This window comes from Tiliqua scincoides, chromosome 13 (genome assembly GCF_035046505.1).
Source record: "Tiliqua scincoides isolate rTilSci1 chromosome 13, rTilSci1.hap2, whole genome shotgun sequence".
Lineage (NCBI taxonomy): Eukaryota > Metazoa > Chordata > Lepidosauria > Squamata > Scincidae > Tiliqua > Tiliqua scincoides.
In genome coordinates, this window is record NC_089833.1 from 1184253 (window position 1) to 1211439 (window position 27187).

General features: G+C 49.1%; 2 protein-coding genes across 4 annotated transcripts; one reads left to right on the forward strand and one right to left on the reverse strand.

The window, feature by feature from the left end:
* Positions 1 to 368: 368 nt before the first annotated feature.
* ZDHHC4 (zinc finger DHHC-type palmitoyltransferase 4) lies at positions 369 to 9214 on the forward strand. Of its 3 annotated transcripts, none has more exons than XM_066640445.1 (8): positions 369 to 428; positions 3168 to 3339; positions 4577 to 4638; positions 5138 to 5316; positions 6301 to 6426; positions 6948 to 7192; positions 7889 to 8157; positions 8335 to 9214. In XM_066640445.1, the coding sequence occupies exons 2-8, from the start codon at positions 3220 to 3222 to the stop codon at positions 8390 to 8392; spliced, it is 1059 nt and encodes a 352-aa protein (XP_066496542.1). In that variant the 5' UTR covers positions 369 to 428; positions 3168 to 3219; the 3' UTR covers positions 8393 to 9214. The 3 variants fall into 3 exon arrangements, with proteins under 3 accessions (XP_066496542.1, XP_066496544.1, XP_066496543.1); XM_066640446.1 differs by lacking the exon at positions 369 to 428 and adding an exon at positions 491 to 800; XM_066640447.1 differs by having other exon boundaries at positions 7889 to 9214.
* Positions 8852 to 26890, reverse strand: E4F1 (E4F transcription factor 1). The gene is made up of 14 exons (XM_066640443.1): positions 26745 to 26890; positions 23708 to 23832; positions 23211 to 23307; positions 22307 to 22512; positions 21816 to 21936; positions 21399 to 21551; positions 18817 to 18983; positions 17638 to 17868; positions 17352 to 17457; positions 16895 to 17112; positions 15617 to 15815; positions 10736 to 10896; positions 10172 to 10234; positions 8852 to 9766 (listed from the first exon to the last, which is right to left on the reverse strand). Exons 1-14 carry the CDS (start codon positions 26869 to 26871, stop codon positions 9419 to 9421), a joined length of 2322 nt encoding a protein of 773 aa, XP_066496540.1. The 5' UTR covers positions 26872 to 26890; the 3' UTR covers positions 8852 to 9418.
* Positions 26891 to 27187: the final 297 nt, after the last annotated feature.

The following is a 27187-nucleotide window of genomic DNA, read 5'->3' on the forward strand; positions in this document are numbered from 1 at the left end:
TGCAGCCTCAGGGCCAGATCCTGTGCAGGTCTACTCAGAAGTCCCATTATAAACAATGGGGTTTACTCCCAGGTAAGGGTGGCTAGGACTGCAGCCTCAAGGCCAGATCCTGTGCGGGTCTACTCAGAAGTAAGTCCCATTACAGTCTATGAGGCTTACTCCCAGGTAACGGCGGCTGGATTGCAGCCTTAGCCCGGAGTAAAAAGGCTGGCTGCACTTCCAGAGCCGCCCACCAGAGCGGAGGTGACGTCATCCCTCGCAGGTAGGAGCCACGCCCCCGTGCCTCGCCGCCGCTCGTTTCCACGGCAACCGGTCAGAGCAAGGTCAGGATGGCGCTCTAGGAACTCGAACTTTCTCACCCCGCACTTCCTGCTTCCGTCAGCCAAACATGGCGGCTGCTTCAGCAGCACGCGCAGGCGCGGTGTCACGTGAGCAAAGCCTTTCCGGCGGGCGCGCGGAGTGCGGCGTTGCCAGGCAACGGTGGTGGGGAACCTCAGTGGGCCCTGAGGTTGGGGGTGGGGGAGAGGGAGCAGCACGTGACTAACTCGCAGCACTGGGGCCTCCAGGGGGTGTTGGTAGCCACGCCCAGCAGGGAGGGAGGGGGCAGGTCTCTGCCCCAGGAGCTTACAAGGCAGCAGCCAGGAGAGATGCACAGACTGCAGAACAGGAAGGTGTGGAGGGCCAGCCCCCCCCCCGTCACTGGCAGCCTCTCCAGGCAGGGCTCCCGAGCAAGCAGCCTGGAGGGCAGGAGTCGGCCCGGCGCGGAACTGGCCCTGCGTCCCTTCATCACCCAGCTGCAGGTGTGGCTTCAGCACTGCGCCAGTGGCGTAGCTGTGAGGGTGCCAGGGATGTGGGGTGGCTGGGGAGGCAGGTGAGGCAGAGCCTCCCCACCAGAGTCCTTCAGAAAGCGCCACCGCCAGGCCACCGTGTGAGGCGCTCAGGTGTGCTTTTCGAAGGCTCTGCCTCCCCAACTACCCCACATCCCTGCTGCACTAGGCCCTCATGGTCCTCGCAGCAGTCCTTTTCTAAGGACTTCAGTGGGGTGGCTCTGCCTCACCTGCCTCCCCACCCACCACACATCCCTGATGCAAAGCACTAAGTTTTGCACAGCACTTTGCCACGGCGTGCAGCAGCTCCTCCTCTTTGGATGGGCTGCTAGAGCAAAACAGAGGCACATGCCCAGGAGGCCTCCCTGAAATGCACCCAGAAGGTGAATGCTTTCGTTTTGCTCTAATGCATTGTTTCTCAACCACCAGTGGTACTTGAGGATGTCTGGCGGAATGCAAGGGACCCCTGCCGCCTGGCAGCGAAAGCAGGAGCGTGATGCCACAAACAGCAGGAGGAGGCTCCAGAGCATGCTTTTCCGGAAGTCCTCTTGACCACCCTAAGCCTCTTACTGCATCGCATCTGGCCTCCCAACTCAGATGTAACTGGCAATGTCGTCACTGCCAGTTACTTTCAGTGGTACTTTGAATAGGTGGACCGTGTGAAGTGGTTCAGCAGAGAATAAATGTTGAGAAACATTGCTCTAGTGGCCAAGAAGGGCTCTGAAGGGGAGGGGCCATTGCATACTGCAGTGAGGAACCCTGCAGAACTTAGTGCTTGGCTCCCCCTCTAGCTACACTGCTATACAGTACTTATGCCCAGGGTGCAAGGGAGGTGGCGGCTGGGGGAGAGCATAGGGATGGAGGAGATAAAGTGCTGGAACTGCACCACAAAGTGCTGCTCAGATCTTGAGTCAGTCCTTGTGTCCTCCCAGATTCCCAGATTCTTCACTGAAACAGGAAGCAGGGGCAGTACCTCTCCCCATTGTGGGGTGGAGTTTTAACATCCGCCTTGTTCCAGAAATGCAACAGATATGAATAGGGATGGGAAAGGTACAGGCAGGTAGCTTCCCTGTCACTGCCCTCCTTTGAGTGAGCATCTGCACAAGCACACATGGTGGAGTTCTCTGCATGTGGAGAGCCAATCTCAGAGGCTTCCAGAAATGTGATTATTCTGGCCCTGCTCTCGGTTGGAGGAATGTCTGTGTATACTGTGTGCCTTGAAGGCAAGGAAGGACACCCAGTCCTTCAGTCCCTTTGAGGACTGATCCATCAGTTCAAACTAGCATGTAAAGAGAGCCACCAGCCAGAGCCAGACTTGCCAGGGAGACAGTCAGCTCAGTCGTGTGCCTGAACACATGACCACTCAAAAAACCACAGTTTAAAACCTGGCCATGGTAGTCTAAGGCAGTGGTTCTCAAACTTTTAGCACCATGACTTACTTTTTAGAATGAGAATCTGTCAGGACCCACTGAAAGTGATGTCATGACCAGAGGTGATATTATCAAGCTGCAAAACTTTTAACAATCCTAGGCTGCAATCCTACCCACACTTACCCAGGAGTAAGTCCCATTTACTATCATTCTTAAAAGCATATACATAGTAGCCTATTAAAAGAACAAGTATATAACATTTTCCCAAATGCAGTCACATACCATGGTAGCATCAAGTGTATAGCATATACATATTATGTACCAAGTACATATCATGTATCATGTACCATATCAGCACCAAGCATATCATGGTAGCATTACTAATATAGTAAAAAAATACTGAAATGAATTTGACCCACCTGAAATTGGCTCATGACCCACCTAGTGGGTCCTGACCCACAGTTTGAGAAACACTGGTCTAAGGCTGCAATCCTGGGCATGTCTACTCTAAAGCAAGTCCACTGAATTGATTGGCAAGTCAACTCATACTTACTTTCAGGTAAGTATGTGTAGGAATGCAGCCTTAGTCACCCAGTGAACCAAAGACTTACTGAAAACATATTTGCATTTGTAGAGCCCCTGGTAAAAAAATAAACTCCATGACATGGGATTGCACAGAGACAACAAAGGAGGGTGATTAGTCTGAGAAGACAGCCCAAAGTGGTTCCACATGGACTGTCCAGCAAACAATAGCAAGGAAAGACAGAAGCCTGACTGGTTCTAGCAGATCAAAATGTGTTTTCTTTCACTTCATTATAGCATAAGGTAGTTACTACTCAGGCACAGATTCATAATTGGAGTTGACAATCAATGAGACAGTGTTCAATATGGCCTGTAGTAGGCAAAGTGTTTATGGGTTCTGAGATTTTCCTTACAATGTTGGCTCCTGCTTTTCTCCATTTGCTGACAGGACATAAGGAACTCTTTTCCCTATAAACTGCTCCAGGCTTTGTTAGGACAGGATGGACTTCCTGATTCTCTTCCTCCTCTACGTAATTCTGGTTCTGCTGAGCATTCTGTTCTGTGTCTTTTCTGGAAGGAAGCACAGCTTTCCCTCAAGAGTTGTTGCTTGGGGAACTCAGGTAAGACATGTTAGTGCAAATGAATCATTTGTTGATTTTTATCTTGTGTTTCTGCAAAGGCAGCGCGATTGGCTTGCAGAGGTGGAAACAATATCAGTGTATCAGAACATCAGAAGATCCCTGCTGGATCAGGCTAAACGGGGCCCATTCAGTCCAGCTTCCTCACAGTGGCCCACCAGAAGCCTCAGAGAGCACACAAGGCAACAAGAGACCTGCATCCTGTTGCCCCTTCCTTGCACATGGCCTTTAGAGACAGCCTCCTTCTAAAAACAGGAAGTTGCACATATCCATCATGGCTTGTAACCTGTGATGGACTTTTCCTCCATCAGTCTGTCCAATCCCATTTTAAAGGCAGCTGGACCAGGTGCCACCCAGCGTCTTATGGCAAGGAGTTCCACAGACTAATTACATGCCGGTTCCTTTTGTCTGTTCCGATTCCCCCAGCAGTCCATTTGAGTGGTTGTCCCCTGGTTCTGGTGTTGTGTAAGAGAGAAAAGAACTTCCCTCTATCCACTCAGTTCACCTCATGCATCATTTTATTTGTCTCAATCTTGTCTGCGCTCAGGCACCTTCTCTCTTGACAGAAGAGCTACAAACTCTTTGCCAGGGAGGTGCCCCAGCCCACTGATGTACAAGAAGTGTATGCTTCACATTGGATGCATGTCTTCAGTAAGATAATAGAGCTTAGTATTTGCTCTACCTTGGCTGTGGCTTCTAATCTGTGCTGCCTCATTTTCTCAACCAGGATTGATGATGACTCGGCAGTAGGATGCCATAGCAGACAACACAGCCCCTGCACCTTTCAGAGTTGAGGGGGGCAATTTTGGCAGGTATCACTTTAGACTCTAGCTAGGGGCTCATATGATGGCAAGATCCTCCATACAAACATTCCCATTCCTGGGAAACCTAGGTTCTGGGGGGACAGTTCCAGTCTAGCCTAATGTGCTAGTTTTCTATGTGAGATTCTCTGTATGGGGGAGCATCCTGTAATATCAGCCCCCCCCCACCTGCCCCGTAGCCTGAAAATACAGTCCAGAAACTAGACCCACTCTTCATCTGCTCTTTTGGCATACTAGGCCTAGATGTCAGTGGCCAGCTCTTCTATATCAAGGGAAGGAAATGTACCATTGGCTTGTGTCCACGGCCTTTTGCTCTCCCCCCAGCCTCTGTCAGACTGCAGCTGGGGAGTCTGACTCCTGCATTGTCTTAATTTGCTGCTTTGTCATCTTTGATGCAGGTGCTGTTGTGTCTCGTTCCAGCCCGAGTTCTGAAGCCGCTTCACCAACTCTTTCACACCCGGTATTGCTTGTTCATTCCTTCCCTTGCTCCTTCCCCTTGGCTGGGCAGGATGGTTGCTGCCAGCAGGCCCCTGGATCTCCATAGCTTTGCAAATGGCTTTGACAGGCTAATCCCCATTCTCTACCCAGTAGGAAAGAGTTGCGGAGGTGGAGGAGGAGGGTGACCAGATACCATGGAGGACAGAGTGCCTATACCTTTAACCATTGTATAGAAGAGGGAATTTTGGTAGGCGTCCTTCAATGTGGAAGGATGTAAAAAACTGCACCTGTCAAAATTCCCCTCTTCCATAAAACCATTAAAGGTATAGGCACTCTGTCCTCCATTGTAAAAAAAATCACAGTGGTTAAAAAAACAGAACAAGTTAGGAAGCCTGTGAGAAAACACTAAGTTAAGAGTCAATTTGGCTTTTCTGATCAGAGGACCTTTTGGGTGCCCTTGGGCTGCAGTGCAAAATTATTGCAAATGTGTCTTCTTTTCGCCTGTCTCCCTCTTCGCGCAGAAGCTGTCTGTTTGTAGTCCTAAACTTTGTCTTGGAAGTTCTGGTCTATGGCGAGTATAGCTGGGAAGTGTTTAGCTACTGCAGGGAGCTGGAGTTCCACATCCTCATCCTCCTGCTGCCTTACCTACTGCTGCTTGTGAACCTGGGATTCTTCCTTCTGTGCTCCAAGACCAACCCTGGTAAGACCACTTTTCACCTGGGAGCTGTTACAACACTTGCAAGACCCACGAAATGGTCTAACAGCTAACAAGGTGATAGAGAGCCTCATCACTGTGTCTGGAGCCGCATTACTTCAGACTTTTCTATATAGGTAATATAACTCTTTGATAGTTAGAACATCCCTGCATGTAGAAAACAAGGCTGCCAGGGACCCTCCCCCCAGCACATTATTTTACTTCAGATAAGAATTTTTGGTGGTGGTGGTGAAATGACACCATTAAATCATGTGACATGTTTGACCATCTTTTGCATCTATGGATCATCTGCCTGAGAAGCTTGAAAAGAAAATAACCCAGTTAAGAGGGCTGTTTCAGTTATGCCTTTGGCCAGGTGTCAAATGAAAGGCCTGTGGGCCAGTTGTGGCGCTTGGAAGCTCTGTATCCAGCCCACATTATAATTGGGCTCTCCTGGAGCCACCCTTTCAGCAGCACTGCTTCTGCATGAGCAGAGATAGGAGGCCTTGGAAAGCAAGGGATGCTATGCAGGAAAGGGCATACCAAGGGGGGTGAGAGAGGGAGACGCTGCTGAGGCAGCAGGAGAGCCGTTATCACACAGGCCAACCTTTTCAGCAGTGCCACTTCTGCCAAGGCCTGACTTTGAAGAGCACCCAGTTGCTGAGCTGCAAAGTGACAGTGCAACAGAAGTGGTGCTGCTGAAAGGGTAGCCCATATGGTCAAGGTTTGCACATTTCCTCTTCTGTCATTTGCAGCTAAAAGGTTTGCACATTTTCTCTTTGGTCATCTGCAGCTAATGAGTTTCTATGTGAGAACGAAGTGCTGATTTCAGGCCATCGCCTGCTTAATGACATCACATCTTGCTTACAGGTGCAACTTCAGGCCCTCAGCAGGCACCATGGATGCTATTCAGCTCACTGTATGAAATGAGTTTAACACCCCTGCATTAGGTGTATCTCTCATCCAATTGCTGTTTCCCCCTGCTTATAGGTACCATAACCAAATCCAACCAGGCCCTGTTCCTCCATGTATATGCCTATGATGGTGTCATGTTCAAGAAGGACACGGAGTGCCCCACCTGCAGCGTGAGAAAACCAGCCAGATCCAAGCACTGTGGTAAGAATACTCATTTGGAAAGGGCTGAGCTGGTAACCAGGCGTACGTCCATGCTCTGGTCCTAGACTCCCGAGTGTCTTGACTCGCTTCAGAACATCTCCATGCAGCCTGGAAAAGGTAAGCCTGGTTCTACTGGTCAAATGTTAGGAAGGCACACACAGCAAGCTTCATTCTGTTGAAAATCCTGGGAGGCTGCCTTTGCCTGACCTTTGGTCAGTCCAGCTCAACATAGTCTACACTGAATGGCTTCAGGTCTCAGGTGGGTTGGGATGGAACACTGCCCTACTTAGAGGTGTCAGTGATTAAATCTTCTGCCTGCAAAGCATGTGCTTTCCCACTAAGCCAACTGATGTCATCAGTGTGGCCTGTTGCTCCCACCATGTTGGACAAAATTCAGTAATCAAATCAGTGATGGCCCAGAGATAATTTGTGTCCTGGTGTTTTGTTGGAAGAGTAAGTTAAACAGGGGTGTTCCCCCCACCCCAATACAAAAATCCTGACTTGATTCTACTTCTGAACAGGTGTGTGCAACGGCTGTGTGCATCGCTTTGACCACCATTGCATCTGGGTCAACAACTGCATTGGGGCCTTCAACATGAGATACTTCCTCCTCTACCTCCTGAGCTTGCTAGCCATGGCAATAGCCATCGCCATCATTACCACCACCTTCCTCATCCAAGTGGTGGTTTTGTCCAACATGATGCTGGGACATTACCTGGATGACCGAGGTCAAGAGCACCCAGTTGACGTGGTCTTCCTTATCCAGGTAAAGAGTTCTGGTTTTTTATAGCTGTAGCTGTGGAGCCACTGATGGGTACACAATTGTCACAGCATGAATTGGTGTTGGTAGGACCTGACTTCCTCAGCTACACAAAGTGTATTTCAGAACCTTGATGCTAAGGCAACTGAAATTAAGTCAAATAGCTTCTAAATTATACACATTAAACTAAGTGTGCCCCCTCTTTAAAAAAATCTCACCACCAATCTTGAGATTAATTTCTACAAAGTTGGTGTGGATTTGTCTGTCTCCCTGTGCGCAGCCCACAGGTATACACATTTGATCCCTATTATGCATATGCAACGTTGGGCAGAAATGGCTAAAGGTTATTCCCTCAAAGCAAATCAAGACAGTTGTATCCTAAGCTGATTAGATGAACTGCTTCAGGCCTGTCACAGTGGGCCCCGAGTATCTGCAGGGGATCATTCTAGGACCTCCTACAGATACAGAAATTGGGGGGGGGGCTGTGCTGGCAAACCAAAAGTACTTTTGTCTGAAAGGAACTTTTCCAGTCCTCTGAGGCCCTCCCACTGCAAGCCCACAGCTGGCTAGGGAGGGCCCACTGTACTTGCCTAGTTTGAATTTGTAGTCCAGTATTAAGATCTAAACAGTAACTGACCATATTTGGTCAAAACACAGTGCAGGTGGGAGGAATGTCATGAGCCTGGTCTATTCTTTTAACAGCACCTTTTCCTGACCTTTCCGCGGATCGTGTTCATGCTTGGCTTTGTGGTCATCATCGCTCTGATCCTGGGCTCCTACTTCTGCTTCACTCTATACCTGATCTTGACCAACCAGACAAGCAATGAGTGGTTTAAGGCAGCAAGATGCAAGTGTACGTGCGCACAGCACTGTAGCAGGCACAGTGGGTACAAAAACGTCTACTCTAGAGGAGCCTTGAGCAACATCATGGAAATTGTGAGGCCCTTGGCGAGCACTGGAAAAAAGCGAAGGTGAGGTCCTGTGAAGTGAAGCATTGAGTGCCTGTACACCTTTCCTATGAGTTTGTAGCCAAGCACAAAGGACTGCAGTCTGGGTTGCATGTGGATCACTGGGGAGTCTGGGGTGTCATCTGAGAGCCCTGCTGGAGCTGCCCTGCTCATCAGTTTTTTCATTTTGGTCTACTTCAGAGCTCTGTGCCCCGAGTATGTATCCAGCTACCAGTGTCCCCCTCTGAAAAGAAAATAGAATGAAAGTGAAGCGGAATTAACATAGCTTCTCCTGCAACGGTTTCAAGTCTTTCTGCAAGGTCACAAGAGCCAGTTAAGCAAAAGCTGCTCTTGTCCAGATCCCATTCAGTGTCAGAGCCTTGTAGAGCTGTTTCTGCTGAAAGACAGCTGAGGAGAGGGAGAGGCCCTCATTCAGTGACAGAGCCCCTGCTTTGCAGGAAGAAGGGCCCAGCTGAGTTCCTGGCAGCCTGGTCAGGAAGGCAGGGGAAGATTCCTGGCGGAAGCTTTGTGAGCCTGCTGCCCATCCGGTATAGACACTACTGAGCTGGACCGACCAGTAGTCTGACTCAGAAGCCGGCTCCCAAAGGGGAGGCCAAGTCTCTGGGCAGAAAAGCAACCCTCTACGCAACCTCAGGCTGGCAATATCAATCCACTTATTGACTGAGAGCTCTGCAAAAAAAGGAAGTGTTTTTTAAAAAAATTTATTTACAAAGCTACACTGTACAATCTGCAAGTAAAAGCGGTATGGATACAAAAGAGACATGCAGCAGCCTGGCTTTTCTCTCACTCTTCCAGGGTATGCCTCGGAGTACCCTGCACTGTGTCACAGTGAAGCACTTTTCAAACCTTTGGGCAAGCTCCTGTCTGTTGCACGCAGCTCACATGCTACATCATGATTATGCAGACTACCCTCTAGGGAGGCACGTGTCCCGCCCCCAAAGGAGCCTCTCCTCAGAGCTTAGTTAAGGAAGTTTCCCTGCCAAGGGTTTTTTTCCTTTTGCCTCCTTTCCCCTCTAATCCCAGCTAAAGTGCTTTGCTCAGTCCCAGCCTGGCTTTTACAAGCAGCAGCTGGCCACAAGTGCAATGAAGCATCCCCCAGCCCTTGGCACCAGCCCGTCTCCCCTCATTAGGAGGGGGCTTTTAGGGCTGCTTAGCACTTTGCCTGGTGGACACTTTTCCCCAACACAGGTGAAGACCCTGCATGAAGCAGCCAAGAGGCCAAGTACAGCAGATATGGCCGTTCTCTCTCCAGCAATGCTTAGCCCTACACAATCACTGTCTGCACCTCCAGCTCCCCCTCTTGGGAGGCAATCACAAACTCTCCGGTGTGCTCCATTATCTCAATATCATCAGAGGCCACCATGGTCACAGTCGCTTCCTCAGCCTCCATGCCACCCTCCGCACTCAGTACAGCTCCCTCGCCAATGGCAGAGGCCAGAGTCATGGCAACCTGCTCTGTGAGACACTCGGGGGTTGCGATGGCGATGGTGTCTGTGCTGTCGGGCGCCATGCCTGAGCTCTCTGCCACAGTGACGTTCTCGACAATGATCTGATGGCCAGAATTGGCCTGGTTCACTATCTGCTGAACCACCTTCATGATGTGACTGTCAACCTGCAGGGGGAGGAGGAAGAGCAATGGGATGCCAAGGGTTAATGTAACACCAGAAGAACCCCACTGGATCATGCCCAGGGCCCATTTAGTCCAGCTTCCTGGCTCTCCCAGTGGCCCACTAGATGCCTTTGGGAGATTTCAAAATAGCAAGATAACCACACCCTATAGCTCCTCCTTTGCAGCTAGCATTTAGAGAAGGGCTACTTCTAAAACCATATTGTCAACATGGCTTGCACGGGAAAGTCCCGTGATGGACTTTCCTTCCAATCTGTCCTTCCCCCTTTAAAAGGCATCTAGGCCAGGTGCCATCACCATGTGGCAAGGAGTTCCATGGGTTCACGTTAATGCAAGCCTTTCCTGCTAGCACCCAGCAGTTAGTAGCAAGGACCCTGCAGAGCTACCCACCTCATGCCTGGTTCCTTCAATTAGTTCAGCAGCTTCGTTGGTTTCCATGTCTTCAGTCGCCGTCTTTAAAACAGAAAGGACAGAGCAACCCCTTTTAGCCCCTTATCTGCAGTCAGCAGAAACAACCCACTGCACACAACAACTATGTACCTTTCTAGTCTGTTCTTTGAAAGCAACGCACTAGGAGTGCTGGGCTGACTACAGTCCAGAGGCCTAATTATTATTATTAACAGTATTTATATACCATGTTTCAAATAAAAGTTCAAAGTGGTTTACAGAGAAAATCAAATAACTAATGGCTCCTTGTCCTGAAAGGGCTCACAATCTAAAAAGATGCAAAAGAACACCAGCAGGCAGCCACTAGAAAAGACTCTAATGGGGTGAGGAGGGCCAGTTACTCTTCCCCTGCTAGATAAGAGGAACAACCACTTGAAAAAGTGCCCCCTTACCCAATTAGCAGGGATTATGAAGCCTGCCAGCAAGCCCCCCCCCCCCAACCCTGCATGGCAAGAGCTCTTGGCCTTCAACCAAAGTGACTCTGCCTCTCCTACATTGTTCAGATACCTCAATGATGTACTCTTGCGTATCAGCCACCACTGAAGAAAACTCCACCAGGACTGTAGGCGGGTCTTCAGAAATGACTGTGGCAGCCAGGTTATCAGTGGACCTGCCTTCCTCAGACACCACCGCTTCTTCGGCCTCTTTCAGAGCAAGCAGGCAGCCACCTAGGTGAAGAGGGAGGGAGGGAGGACAAAATTGGTCCAGAGTGAGTTCATCACCCACCACTATGCACAAGACACTGCAATCCAAACAACTGTATCTAACAAAATCCTGCACCAAGGGAATGCCTGCCATGATTACAGGGCAGCAAAGCAGAGTTGCTTATTTTGGGATGATTTCTTCTCCTACTGCTAATGGGGGGCAGGAGGACACAAGCCACTGGAAATCCTCTGAATTTCAGAGATCTATTTGCCCACTCAAGCCAACACATGCATTAGAAGTTTTTAATCACGGCCGACTGACTCAGAAATATACCAATGCACCTTGATTAACATAACTTAGGGTGCAATCCTACCCTGTGCTGGAACAGGCAAGCCAAGAAGCTTGCGCTGTATTCAGTGCAGGATAGGGGCCCAAGGCAGCTTAGCCAGAGGCAAGGGGAAACATTTCCCCTTACCTCTGGGTAAGACACCTTCTCCAACTATGGGTCTCCTTGGACTTGCGCCAACTCCTGAGGTGGCGCAAGTCGGAGGAGACCGGAGCGGCTTAAAGCCACTCTGTTCTCCCCAGGAACAGGGGTTGGAATCCAGCATAAGTGCTGGATCCAGCCCTGCCTCCTGCTCTCCACCCACCCCTGGGGCCACCAGCTGCCTGCCCGCCCCCACCCAGGAACGCCTCCCTCCCGCCTCCTCCCCACCCACCCCAGAGGCTTGCGGCGCAACCCTCGCTGAGGAAGTCACTTCAGAGGCTGGATAAGGTGCATAAGGGCACACCTTATGGCACATTTGTGACCCTTCTGGGTCAGCACAAGTGAAGGGCAGGATTGCGACCTCAGACATTTCCAGTTTTGTGTTTTTGGTCTTTTTGTTTTGCAAAGGGACAACACTTCACTCATTCATCAATAGTATGTTAATTTAGCCAGAACAACATAATCATAACATTAAAAAGGTGGCAGAGCAGCTTTTAAACTGATCCCTGGGGGAAGGCCGACAGGAGCCGAGGGGCATCCGGTTCGGGACTCCTCATCCCTATGGGATGAGGATGGGGAGGTTAGAGAACAACAAGACAAAGGCAGGGTAGGAGAAGAAATTGGGAAAGGTAGGGTGATGGGATGTGATAGACGGTTTGGCACAATGAGAGGATGCGGGGACAAAGGAGCAAATAAGCAGCCCATCCTGGGGCATTCCGTGTATAAATGCTTTTATGCGAATGCCCGAAGTCTACGAGCAAAGGTGGGAGAACTGGAATGTCTGGTGACAAGGGAAAATATTGACATAGTGGGCATAACGGAAACCTGGTGGAATGCGGAGAATCAGTGGGATACCGCAATCCCGGGCTATAAACTCTACAGGAGGGACAGGCAGGGGCGTGTTGGAGGTGGGGTGGCCCTTTATGTTAAGGAAGGGATAGAATCCAGCAAAGTAGAGACTGAAGGTGGGTCCGACTCCACCGTAGAATCTCTGTGGGTTAAATTACCAGGCTTGTGCAGCAATGTAATACTGGGGGCGTGCTATCGTCCTCCAGACCAGAAATCTGATGGGGACCTTGAAATGAGGAAACAGATCAGGGAGGTGACAAGGAAGGACAGGGTTGTAATCATGGGGGACTTCAATTATCCTCATATTGACTGGGTCAATTTGTGTTCTGGTCACGATAAGGAAACCGGATTTCTTGACGTGCTAAATGACTGTGGCTTAGATCAGCTAGTCAAGGAGCCCACCAGAGGACAGGTGACTCTGGATTTAATTTTGTGCGGTACGCAGGACCTGGTTAGAGATGTAAACGTTACTGAGCCATTGGGGAACAGTGATCATGCTGCGATCCGTTTTGATGTGCACGTTGGGGGAAGAATACCAGGCAAATCTCTAACAAAAACCCTTGACTTCCGACGGGCGGACTTCCCTCAAATGAGGAGGCTGGTTAGAAGGAGGTTGAAAGGGAGGGTAAAAAGAGTCCAGTCTCTCCAGAGTGCATGGAGGCTGCTTAAAACAACAGTAATAGAGGCCCAGCAGAGGTGTATACCACAAAGAAAGAAGGGTTCCACTAAATCCAGGAGAGTGCCCGCATGGCTAACCAGCCAAGTTAGAGAGGCTGTGAAGGGCAAGGAAGCTTCCTTCCGTAAATGGAAGTCTTGCCCTAATGAAGAGAATAAAAAGGAACATAAACTGTGGCAAAAGAAATGTAAGAAGGTGATAGGGGAGGCCAAGCGAGACTATGAGGAACGCATGGCCAGCAACATTAAGGGGAATAATAAAAGCTTCTTCAAATATGTTAGAAGCAGGAAACCCGCCAGAGAAGCGGTTGGCCCTCTGGATGGTGAGGGAGGGAAAGGGGAGATAAAAGGAGACTTAGAGATGGCAGAGAAATTAAATGAGTTCTTTGCATCTGTCTTCACGGCAGAAGACCTCGGGCAGATACCGCTGCCCGAACGGCCCCTCCTAACCGAGGAGTTAAGTCAGATAGAGGTGAAAAGAGAAGATGTTTCAGACCTCATTGATAAATTAAAGATCAATAAGTCACCGGGCCCTGATGGCATACACCCAAGGGTTATTAAGGAATTGAAGAATGAAGTTGCAGATCTCTTGACTAAGGTATGCAACTTGTCCCTCAAAACAGCCACGGTACCAGAAGATTGGAGGATAGCAAATGTCACGCCTATTTTTAAAAAGGGAAAGAGGGGGGACCTGGGAAACTATAGGCCGGTCAGCCTAACATCCATACCGGGTAAGATGGTGGAATGCCTCATCAAAGATAGGATCTCAAAACACATAGACGAACAGGCCTTGCTGAGGGAAAGTCAGCATGGCTTCTGTAAGGGTAAGTCTTGCCTCACAAACCTTATAGAATTCTTTGAAAAGGTCAACAGGCATGTGGATGCGGGAGAACCCGTGGACATTATATATCTGGACTTTCAGAAGGCATTTGACACGGTCCCTCACCAAAGGCTACTGAAAAAACTCCACAGTCAGGGAATTAGAGGACAGGTCCTCTTGTGGATTGAGAACTGGTTGGAGGCCAGGAAGCAGCGAGTGGGTGTCAATGGGCAATTTTCACAATGGAGAGAGGTGAAAAGCGGTGTGCCCCAAGGATCTGTCCTGGGACCGGTGCTTTTCAACCTCTTCATAAATGACCTGGAGACAGGGTTGAGCAGTGAAGTGGCTAAGTTTGCAGACGACACCAAACGTTTCCGAGTGGTAAAGACCAGAAGTGATTGTGAGGAGCTCCAGAAGGATCTCTCCAGACTGGCAGAATGGGCAGCAAAATGGCAGATGCGCTTCAATGTCAGTAAGTGTAAAGTCATGCACATTGGGGCAAAAAATCAGAACTTTCGATATAGGCTGATGGGTTCTGAGCTGTCTGTGACAGATCAGGAGAGAGATCTTGGGGTGGTGGTGGACAGGTCGATGAAAGTGTCGACCCAATGTGCGGCGGCAGTGAAGAAGGCCAATTCTATGCTTGGGATCATTAGGAAGGGTATTGAGAACAAAACGGCTAATATTATAATGCCGTTGTACAAATCGATGGTAAGGCCACACCTGGAGTATTGTGTCCAGTTCTGGTCGCCGCATCTCAAAAAAGACATAGTGGAAATGGAAAAGGTGCAAAAGAGAGCGACTAAGCTGATTACGGGGCTGGGGCACCTTCCTTATGAGGAAAGGCTACGGCGTTTGGGCCTCTTCAGCCTAGAAAAGAGACGCTTGAGGGGGGACATGATTGAGACATACAAAATTATGCAGGGGATGGACAGAGTGGATAGGGAGATGCTCTTTACACTCTCACATAATACCAGAACCAGGGGACATCCACTAAAATTGAGTGTTGGGCGGGTTAGGACAGACAAAAGAAAATATTTCTTTACTCAGCGCGTGGTCGGTCTGTGGAACTCCTTGCCACAGGATGTGGTGCTGGCGTCTAGCCTAGACGCCTTTAAAAGGGGATTGGACGAGTTTCTGGAGGAAAAATCCATTATGGGGTACAAGCCATGATGTGTATGCGCAACCTCCTGATTTTAGGAATGGGTTAAGTCAGAATGCCAGATGTAGGGGAGAGCACCAGGACGAGGTCTCTTGTTATCTGGTGTGCTCCCTGGGGCATTTGGTGGGCCGCTGTGAGATACAGGAAGCTGGACTAGATGGGCCTATGGCCTGATCCAGTGGGGCTGTTCTTATGTTCTTATGTTCTTATGTTAAGTATTTTATTTTCCCATTGTTTTACATTAGGGACACTTCCTAATTTCCAGTGTTTAGCATATAAAAAGTTTGCTAAATGTTATATGCAAACAACTCCCAAGTAGGTATTAATAATTTCTTCTATGGACACAAGAACACCACAGATCTAGATCTATTAGGACATTTCTTAATCATTTCTAAAATAAACCAGAACCACTACATTACTTTCTTCTTACACAATGGATTATTAAGTACCAGTTTTGTGTTACCTACGAGTTGTCAAAACCCTTAACAGTTTTTCCTCACAGTGGTACAAAGCAAGAAAATTGTTCTCAAAAGTTCAAACAGATTCCCAGATCTCATGAGGTTACTACCATGACAGATGTGTTTAGGCTTTGAATCATGAATGTCTTTGCTTGCTCCATTTCACAATGGGAGTCTGATGTGAATTAGAAGTTTCAGAAATCATGGGAAGGGAGAACACAAACCCTTCTCTATTCTGGGTGCTGAAATGTGCAAGGATGCATGCAGAGAGGAAAGGAGGCTGCCAGCTCACCTTTTGTCCTCAGGTGCCTGTTCAGGGTGCCATGCTCGGCAAAGCCACGGCCACACTTGTAGCACTTGAACGGCTTCTCACCAGTGTGGTGACGGATATGGCGCACCAGGGACCCCTTTTCCCGAAAGCCCTGGCTGCAGAAGTGGCAGACATATGGCTTCTCATCAAGGTGTGTCCTGAAGTGGACCTGCTGGGCATTCTGGAGGACAGAAGAGCAGGAGACTGAGAGGCACCAGAGAGTGGCGCAAAGTTCCAAAGGGCTTGGAACTGGTCACGAGTTGCTGAGCATCCCTTCTCCAAGAAGGAAACCTAACTCAGCTCTCACTGCACTCAACCTCAAAGAACTCTGAGCACTAAAGCAAACACTGCAAATGCCTTTTATCTGCCAAGGGAAAACCTTGCAATGGCCTCACTGGAATTTATTTATATCCCACTTTTCTGAACAGGCTCCCAAAGGCAACTTGCAATATTTTAAAAAGCAGAATATAGTAGTAATCCACCTCTCAGGCCAGTGCTGATGTCTATAGGAGCTGGTGTTCTACGTTCCCTTCAGCCAGGGATTTCTACAATCCATTTTATACCATGTATTCCAACTTTCTAAAAATCATCATCATGCACAGCTGCATGATTGCATTTCCTCCTATGATTCTCTCATGACTATTTTTATGGGGTTTTTTGGTTTTTTTTTTAAACCAAGGCAACAGCAGAGAATGCCATGATAAAGTAAAGGCTCACTGAGCTGAGGTTCAGTCTTTGATCTCACCAAGCAGAATGCATTCACACAGACTGCCAAAAAATGGCAAGAAAATCATCTAGTCTTAATTCTTTCCCTCTAAAAATTGTTCAAGTGAACTTTTAAGTCACGAGAATACAGGATCAAAGAAGGAAGCATCTCTTGGAGCTGACTAGAACTCACAAAAGCCCATCCCAAAATAAATGTGTCCACCTTTAAGATGTTGCAAGCCTGTCATTGTTCTTAATCGACTAAGAGCCACCCCCCTGAGCACTCAGAAAAGGAACAGGGCTGAATACACCAAGGGGTGCTGAAGGCAGACATTTTCCCCAAAGTCCTCTCTTCCTCAGTTCACCACAGCTAATTTAGCAAAGTTACTTGACAAGTAGGAAACATTTTCTCATCAGGATCCCCTTGCCTGGCACTCATTTGCTGGCTCTAACGCTTTCTACCAGTTTAAATCTCCAAGACCAAGATAAACTACCCTGGATTCCTCATTCTGGGCTCGAAAGCGATGCTTCCCCTTGGATTTCTGGAAGGCTCACCTTCGTCTTGTACCTCTTGCCACATTTGGGGCAGGGGTACGGCCGCTCGTCAGAGTGCACCCGGCGGTGCCCCTTCACGTGTGCAATTGTCTTGTACAGCTTGCCGCATTCCCCGCAACGGAACCGCCGTTCGTTGACATGCACTTCCTGGTGCTTTTTCAGCAGGTAACCCTTGGTGAATTCTTTGCCGCACTCCTCACAGGTAAAAGGCTTGTAGTCTGGGGGAGGAGAGGTGGGGGGAGTCAGAAATAAAAGAGGTTCTGGGGCAGGAGAGGACCGTCACAACACTTGTTGCAAGACAAATCCAAGAGTTGTGATTGGGGATGACCTTCTGCTCTTTATTGCTTCAGAATTTTTTTGCACTGCTGAGAAATGTTCTGCTCACTCCAAAGATGGCAGCTGTGACCATCCAGGGATGCCATTTGCCTGCAGAAATCTGAACGAGACCCCTCCTTACCTAGATGGCGGCTGACATGCAGGTCAAGGGAACTGTGGTCCCGGAAGACTTCACTGCAGTATGGGCACACGTGATGCTTGCAGTCATCCGCCATTGCTGCGCCTGGCTATGAAAAGAGAGGAAACTGTCTGTGCAACAAGCAGCAGAATCCTGAACCAGGATATGTTGCACCAACAGCAGCAAAGGTGAGGGGGGAACTGGGTCAGGCTGGTGCAGCCGCAAACCTCTCTATGCATCAGCCAACCCCCCCTTCCTGCAGGCAAGGAGCATGAAAGGCACCACTTACAGGTTCGTCAGGCTCAATCTCCACGTACTGTGCCCCACACAGCTTCTCTGGGTCCGCCATCTCTTTGCTCTTCAACTCCCCTTCCTCCGCAGCCACCTCATCTCCTTCGTCAGATTTAGTTCCCTCCCCCACAGACACCCTTTCTATCACAATCCCAGAATTCCTCATGGCTTCTCGCAGCAGGTTCTCGTCGTCACCTCCATCAGGGGGAAGCTCTTCGGAATTTGAAAGCTGAAGGAAATGAGAGACAGACCAGTGACCATTTGGGGAGAGAAAGCCTGGTAATTTTGTCTTCATCAGTTGCCACAGGCACTGCCTTAAGCCTGTTTCTCACTAACTTTTACAATTTGACCACCACAGGAACTCCCTCTACTTCCTGAGAGCCCCTATCAGCAGCCATTAGAATCCACACACGTGAAGGGCCTGCAGGTCAGGATGCAGCATGAGAAGCCTTCATGGTAAAAGCCAACTACCCTGGGAAGGAGCTATTTTGACTAACTCTCAGGTGTTTCCTGCCTATAACATTAAGCCCTGTTTGGGGCAGAGTTCTCTTCAGGAATTCAACACACACACACACACACACACTCTATCCCTTCCACAAGGGACTTGCCTCACCATCTGAGAACCACTGCTTTAAAAAGACAGCACCATTAATCCACTTGACCTTATGTGGCTGTGGAAAGGGCACCCAATAGGCAGCAGGCTTCAAAAAACCAGATGGGCTTTGGGCAACCAGGTTTGGGCAGATAAACCTTGAACTTGGACGCCATGGCTGCACTCAGATATTTCTCCAAAACATGGTTGGGAGAATAAGCAGCCATGAGAGGAGTTAATGACCAGCCAGTTTGTCACGTTTGGAGAAAATGACAAACTCTGACTTACTGCACACTCGAGGCAAGCACTTCACACCTGCACCTCTCGCTACCTGCTCTCCTTCCTCCACACACAGTCTGTGTTGAGCCTGCATGCTGGGCTTGACATTCCCCAAGAAAGCTATTTTCTTACTATGCTTCAGATTACTCTGTGTGGAATCCCAGTGATGAGGATTCTTCCATTGCCTGAGAACAGGCAGACAGTCCATCTCCAACTGTTCTAATCAGAGGCAGAGCCAAGCCCACGGCTAGAGGGTCCTGGACCCAAGTTAATGACAAGATGTACCCCAAGAGGGACAGCACCAACCTCTGTGTCAGGTGATTTTGCCTCTGTGATGGGGAGCTCCTGCATCCGGACATGAACTTCGTGAAGAACATTCCCTTTAGCGTCCGTCACTAGATGGATGACAGGCGAGGAATCTGCAGGCTGCGTGGCCACCGAGGGAAGAGCCTCTGGGTTGGAGTTGCTGGATCCTTTGAGAAAAGTAGCACAAAGTTCAGGGCTCAACAGGCCACCTGCCTTCCATGGTTGCTTCAAGGCCTGCCTTCCCTTCCCCCCGCCACTTTGCAGTTGTTCCACCAGGAGCAAACAAGACCACTGCTAGCACTTGGTCCTTTCCAATGGTCTGAAGTGCTTCATATGTTATCTTCTTGTAATCCTCACAATCAATTATAATATGCAATATGGGCTAATAATACTGGACAATGCAGAGCTGCAGCTTGATGAAGGCCTCCTAACAAGATAATGGCAGAGGAAAGGGTTGGACAAGGGACTTTCAAATTTATAGCTTGGTTTCCAGCCAGTATGCTACCCCAGCTTCCTTGAAGAAAAAAAATCCTCTCAGACAATGAAGGCAAAGCCAAAGGGATTCCTTCCAGACATACCGTTCACTCTCCATTTCAATTCTTTTAATAAGTTCATGACGGCAAAGTGCACAAGGAGGTTGCATGTAGCCTCCCTATGCCTCAGAAGGCCCCCCTGGATGCTTCTGAAAGACGTTTTTTATTTGATGTCTCCATCCGTCACCGTTCCCCCGCAGATTTCATTATCTATGAAACCTGGTATCTGCAGAGGATCCTGGAATTGATCCCCCGCAGAGATTCACTATAATTGGGAGTTCATTTCACATGGCCCTCTCAAAATCCCTATGATGCGTGTTTAGCCCAAGACCAATGAGTGAGGGATCCTGAGCTGGGATCCTAACCAGGCTCAGTCTAGGGCCAGTTTGAGGAGGAGATAGCAGCCACTGATGGTCAGTCACTTGTCCTGCAGCCTGATGATGTGAAACGGGTTTTACAGAATATTAACGTCCGGAAAGCAGCTGGCCCAGATGGAATTCCGGGATGGGTCCTGAAAGACTGCGCTGCAGAGCTGACTGAAGTTTTTACAAATATTTTCAATTTATCTCTGTCACAGTGCTCTATCCCTACTTGCTTGAAGACATCTATTATAGTGCCAGTTCCTAAGCAGTCAGTAGTTGCTTCTCTCAATGATTATCGACCTGTGGCTCTAACTTCAGTAATTATGAAGTGTTTTGAGAGGCTGGTGTTGAAACATATTAAGTCTGGTCTTCCACCCACCTTGGATCCTTGTCAATTTGCATACAGGAGTAATAGGTCAACTGATGATGCCATCTCTATTGTTTGACATACAGTCCTGCATCATTTGGAACAACGGGGTACATATGTACGGCTGTTATTTGTGGATTATAGTTCTGCTTTTAACACCATTCTACCTAGCAGGTTGTTTTTTAAAATGACTAGTTTGGGCATACAGCAAGACATTTGTCTGTGGATAAAGGACTTTTTGACAAATAGGCCACAGTCAGTTAGGATGGGCTCTTATCATTCTTCCACTCTGATATTAAATACAGGAGCTCCCCAAGGCTGTGTGCTGAGCCCCTTCCTCTATTCCCTGTATACACATTTGTACCCCATCACATAACATCAATGAAATTATAAAATTTGCAGACGATACTACAGTGGTGGGGCTTGTTAGCGGGAATGATGAGTCTGCTTATAGGAAGGAGGTACAGGAGTTGTTATTGTGGTGCAAAGAAAATAATCTCTCACTTAACATAAAAAAAAACTAAAGAACTTATAATTGACTTTGGGGAAAAAGAGGGATGTACACACACCATTATACATAAATGGTGAGGAGGCGGAGAGGGTTGCTAGTTTCAAATTCCTAAGTATTTACATCACAGAGGACCTCTCATGGACTATTAACACCAGCATGTTGATAAAAAAGGCACAAAAGTGGTTATATTTTCTGAGGAAGCTTGGGAGGTTAAATTTGTCACAGCAGCTGCTTGTGTCTTACTATCGTTGCACCATTGAGAGTGTCCTAACCTATGATATCTTGGTGTGGTACAGAAATTGCTCTGCAGGGGACAAAAAAGCTATGCAGAGAATTATTAAGATCGCACAGCACATCATCAACCTTCATCTACCAGCTCTGGAGGACATCTATACATCTCACTGTCTGCAGAAGTCACATAGTATTCTAAGAGACCCCTTCCATCCGTCTCATAAGTTCTTTGAACTGCTGCTGTCGAGTAGACGATACAGAACTATTAGAGCAGCACCACACGATTCCTGAACAGTTTTTATCCCACAGCCATAATTACATTGAATAAGGCGATATAGTTGTTACCCTGCTCCTGGGCATTATGGTCTGTTATACTGTTTTTATATTATGATGCACGTTGTATAGAACGTGTGGGTGAGTGTGTAGAGTGTGATTGTTGGAATTGTAGTATATATTTATGCTTGTATCTCAAAGGTGCATAAATTTCGTTGTGCTGTAGCACAATGACAATAAAGTTACTACTACTACTACATAAAACACATATGGGGCAGGGGCCAGCCATAAGCCTTTCAACTGACCTGCAGTTAAATCCTCTTTGTTAATGGCAATCTCCTTGTTCATGTTGAAGCGGATTTTCTCTGTGCAAGGAGTCAAGGATTTCAGGTGCCGAGTCAAGGCGCCCGACTCGCGGAAGCTCTTCCCACATTTCTTGCATTTGTAGGGACGCTCATCTAAACAGCGGAGAAGTATTAGAAGACAGAGTTTATTGCCTGGAAGAGTGTGGCCTGTCAACCCCAGGCAAGAAATCCATCTTCCCCAGCCCCTCCCCACTGACAAGATACACCTCTGCCTCAAGACAAGATCCTGGCACAAGGAACCTGCCTTGGTTTTCTCAGCCTGCAAACAAGATTTGTTCTTCCAACGTTAACAGTCGCGCCAGTTCTTGAGATGCTCCAACACCCTCTATTTTCCCAGAAGCCAAATTCTGCCTTCACCTGTATGGCGCCGATGGTGTCGGATTAGGGAGCCCTTGGTCCTGAAAGACGTCCCACAAAGCTTGCACTCATAGTCCTTCCTGCTGCTGTGGGTGATCATGTGCGCCTTGAGAATGCTGGCCTAGGGAAAGGAGACACTTCTGAGATTGCCACACATGCACTGCCAGTTTCACGCTTTGCCATGTGGGAACTTTCAATGGCGAGCTCTCAAGAGCATACTTAGCTTTGGATGTTGTAGCAATACTAAGGCTGCAGTCTGATCCATACTTACCTAGGTGTAAGCCCTATTGACTGTAATGGGATTTATCTCTGTATATACACGCCTAGGATTGAGCTGTTAAGTCTCTCTCTCTCTCTCACACACACACACACACACACACACACACACACACACACACACACACTACAGAAAGAACACATGGAAGTGTCAGAGCTATTACATCATTGTCCAGAACGGACAGGTATGCTTTTTTTATGGAGCCCCAACGTACCGTTTTGAAGGTCTTGTGGCAGAGTTCGCACACGTACCGGCCTTCTTTATTAACCAGCAGTTTCACCTTGATGAGTTCCAGGGAAGCCCCTTCCTCCAGCTCTTTGAGGCCACCCTGCGCTTCTTCAATCTCACCGTCAATGTGGCCATTTGGATTCTCAAAGATGTGCTCTTCAGTCACAATGACTTCTTTGATGTGCCCACTACCTGCAAAGATAAACCCAAAATAGGTATATGCCCAGAACTCTTTATGCTGGATTGCTTTGAACAACAAGGCCAAGTCAGAGTCTTCAAGGCTTTTTAAATTAACTCCTAAATCCACAAAAATAATTTATTTACCACTTAACCACACCTCCCGCAACACCTTGAGCCCATCATTTTCTCAGCCTATGTTATTTCACAAGGCTTTTGAGAGGATAAAAGTGGGGGAAGGGGCACCCTGAGCTCCTTGGAAGAAGGGCAGAATATAAAATGCAACAAAGGAAATAAAATATGAATAAAACAGGACACAGAGGGTTGACACAACTAGGGAGATATTTCTCCCTCAATCCACACCTGAGACCACAAGCATTGCAAAACAGGCAGGCTTTTGCAAGATACCTGAAGGCCAAAAGAGACCTAGGTAGAGTCTACCTGGGAGAAGGTTCCACAGCCTTGGGACCACAACAAAAAAGGTTCTATATTACGCCCACGTCGGCCAAGCTTCAGTGGACGTACGAGACTCAGAACCAACCCTGACAATCTTAACAGGCAGACAGAATCACAATGGTTTTGTTCTTGTAACCCAAGTACATTTATCCAGGCGCTTCTGAGGAGCTTTTCCCAAGTTCATGCATGTAATAATGTCTATAGCAACACCTCAATATTCCTGTTTACTGATCCTCTGAGAAGATTGGTGCGCTTACTTAATAAGGCGGAGGCGTGGCTGTCCTCTTCAGTTATCGGAGAAGCTTCAACAACGATATGAGCCACAGTGATGGGCTCCTCCAGAGGTGAAACCACCTGATGAAACAAACCAGGTCTCAGGAGGGAAACAGGGACTGCACTTAGCTGGCCATTCCACTCCACCCCCAAGGCTTGGTAGTATTTCAGGCAGCTCTCTGCCAGCAGGGTCACAAGCTGAAATGCTCCACACATCCTCTTCCCCTTACACCATCTTAAACCTTATATTGAGTCTCATTCATTGTCCTGCTACATGCCCAATGCAATTAAACACCCATCCAGATGAACCTTCCAGTCCCCAAGGGGCTTTCTGTGGCCCAGGTCACCAAGTACTCAAAAAAGGGCAGTACTTTTATGCTCTCCCCGTTTGAGGCCACTGCTTGTGTCTCAGAACAACCACTGGCAAGACTTGATGGCCCAGCGAGCCCCTTGCCCACTTCCTGCCTTCAAAAAAACTCACCTGTTTTGCTGTAGCTGTAGAGTCCTGAGGTCTGTGGCAAAGCTTTTGCAACTTGTGCTGCACAAATTCCTCCAAAGATGTGAACTCAGACTGGCAACGGCCACACCTGTGCCGGTCATCTTCATCTGAAATTCAAAGGGCAAGAAGATTGGCACCCCTTTGGAAGGCAGGAGGGTCACAGCAAAGGCAGTGAAGCTACAAGGGACAGACAAGCCCCCTTGCCAGGTGGAGTTCATCACATACTGGTTTTGGCAGAACAAGAGCACATGGTTTTGAAACAGTCCTTGAAATGCGAAGAGTGCAGGTGCCTTCCCCAGACCTGCATTAAGAGATCACCAGAAGTATTTCTGAGCAACTAGCAGAAAGGACCCAATAATTAAGGTACTGTAGCTGGGAAACCGGAGTGTTGCACCTTCAACACCAGTAAAACAGGTGATGCTTTTTCCTCATTAGTTCCCTGCCCTCACTGAAAAAGCATCTGTCATTTCCCACATTATCAGGCTATTTTCAAAGGCCCAGGAAAAGAGGCAGTTAAAACAATAGTGATCACAAGAGTTCAAAGAGCTTGATGTCTGTTAAAAGTATGTCCAGCCCACTCTTATAGCACAGCATGATTAACACACAATTAAAGGACAACAAAGTACAATTAAGTGAGCACACCTAAAAACAAACATTTATTGGAAGAACTGCAGTGCTGAAAAAGCTCCAACACCCCCACCACCACCACTGGAAGGTGACTTCCTTTCTCCACCAGTCTTCCCCTGGTGTCTTTTAAGCCTGGAGCTGCTCCCCAAACACCTGCCAGATGCCCCGCTCTTACTTCTACCAAATCTCTCAAAACCCCACCTTGTCCCCTATGCCCTCCCCAACCTAAACTGAGATACACGCAACAGGAATACATACACATGCTTAGCCTGATCATCTCTGCCTCCATCTCCCTCCCACTCCCTAGTTATTTCCTAGTATTTAACTGTTGAGTGTAAACCCACTGGGCGGGAACACTCCATAAAGTTTCATGCATAAGGATGGTGCTTTATAAAGCCTTGTCACAGTACATCATAAATAAATAGAACAGTTAAGGTTTGATGACAGATGTATTAGAACAGTGTTTTTCAAACTGAGTGTTTTTCATCCATCTTGGTGGGTTGAGACCAGATTTCTGGTGGGTCCTGCAGAGCCTTCAATGAAAACACAGGTGATGGAAAGACCACTTAATTGGTTGCCTCAAGCCCAGAGGTTATTCAAAAATCAAGTAGCTGCTAACTGCCCTGCAAGGAGCTGAGCTGGTGCAGTTTGCAACCTTGTATAAAATATAGTGAGAGAATGTTTGAGCGTCTTTTTCCCAAATCTGTAAATGACAGGTGGTAGAGGCAGGTGAAGGCTGGGTAACACAACTAAGCCCCTCAAGTCTGAAGGTTATTCATTAGGGTTGCCTCAATTTGAGAAATGGAGTGAGGAATTTTTTTTGTAAATAAATAAATTATTTCTTTCTAGATCACCTTTTTAAAAGTGTTGTAAAGCTTGGTGGGTCCAAATAGATTGTCATTTTAGAAAGTGGGTGCAAAAAAGCCTGAGAGCAACTGTACTGGAAGATTGGGAAGGAATTAAAACCATGAAGACCTTTGACAGCTTTTCAAGATTGTGGTGTTTTAACTAAAACACACCCACCCAGAAGTGTAACTAAGGTGGAGTCTGAAGGTCACTTGCCGCAGGTGCTACTTTGGAGAGAGTGCAACATGCAAGGTAGGCACTGGCGGGTTCTCCCTGGAGGAGAAGGTACTGGCAGCTTCTCACCCTTTTAGGGAGCCTCCACCAGAGAAGGAACAGGGGTGCAAAGCCGGCAGCACCTCCTCCTCCAAAGAGAACCCGGAAGTGGAATCACAATGTCATGTGACACCATGGCATCATTACCCCAAAGGTGCAAAGCTGCCAGCATACCACCTATGGGTGGGAACCAGAAGTGACATGCCAATATCATGTGACACTGTGACATCATTGCCCCAAAGCTGCAAAGCTGCCAGCACTCCTCCTATGGGGGGAAACCAGAAGTGACATTGCAATGTCATGTGACACCATGACATCACTGCCCTGAACACCATGACATCAGTGCCCCAAAGGCCCAAAGCCTCCAGCACTCCTCCTGTGTCAGAAGTGACACCACAATGACACCCACTCTGAGGAGTAACTACGGTGGAGTCTGAGGAACACCTGCCCCAGAGGCTACTGGGGCGGGGAGCGCAACGTGCAAGGCAGCCACTTCCAGGAAGTGGCATCACAATGTCATGTGACATCAGCACTCCTCCTCGGGGGAAGCAGAAGTGACGCCACAATGCCCTGTGACATCACTAGCCAGGCGCGGGGCTTCCAGCTGCGCCTCTGCACCCGCCCAGGCAGGCCTCCCTGGCCTGCTTCCTGGACTGCAACAGGGCGCAGGCGGGCTCCGGGCACTCAGTACTCTGCTAGGAACAGCAGCAGGAGGGGAGGGGCTCGCGCCAGCGGTGCCTTAATGCTCCGAATAGAGGGGACCGCCGAGCAGCGACCAGGCACGCGGCTCTCCCGTATTGCCCAGAATAGACGCGCACCAGGCGATGCGCTTCCGAGCGAGGGGCTCTGCGCGGAGTACCGAAACGCTCCGAGTAGCGGAGCCCGAATCTACCGTACTGCCCAGAATAGAGGCGCACCCAGGCGATGCGCTTCCAGGGGAGGGCCGGTGCGCGCGGTACCGTAATACACGGGGTAGAAAAGCCCGAGGAGACGCGGCTCTACCGTACTGCCCGGAATAGATGCGCACAAAGGGAGGGCCGGTGAGTGCAGGGCCGTAATGCTCCGAGTAGAGGAGCCGCGGTCGATCAGGCGCCCGTACCGTATTGCCCAGAATAGACGCGCAGCTCCCACCCAAATAACAGGCAAGGAACTATTAAGGGATCGAGTCGAGGGCCGCCGGGCGTGTCCCAGGGGGTCTACCCCCCGACCGCCAGGGCGCCGCGTGACGTGCGGAGGAAAGCCCGGAGCGCCCCCGGAGCCCCCAGGCCGGTACCTTCCTCTGCGAAGGGCGCCGGGAGGCCGAGGAGGCCGGAGGTCGCATCGGCCGCGCACTCCTGTCCCCGTGGCCCGGCTGCCGTAAGCCCCGCCGGCCCAGCGCCCGTTGCCATCGCGGCCTCCATGTCGCAAGGCGCCGCAACCACCAAGATGGCGGCTTTACGGCCGTGTCGTCATAACAACGAGCCCGAAGGCCGCGGCGGGGAGGAGGCGGGCTGACGACTGACCAATAGGCGGCGCCGGCCGCTCGTCTCAGTGCGAAGCGCTCCTCACCTGAAAGGGCGGGCCGCGGAGAGTGCCTCGGCCAATGAGGGCCCACCGCAAGAAAAGCGAATTGGGGCTTGCTTAATAGGAGCACGTAGGCACGGCCGGAGGACCGCGAGGAGGCGGGGCCAGAGCGGGCCGGTTAGCCAATCGGAGAGCGACACCCTCCAGTCCCGG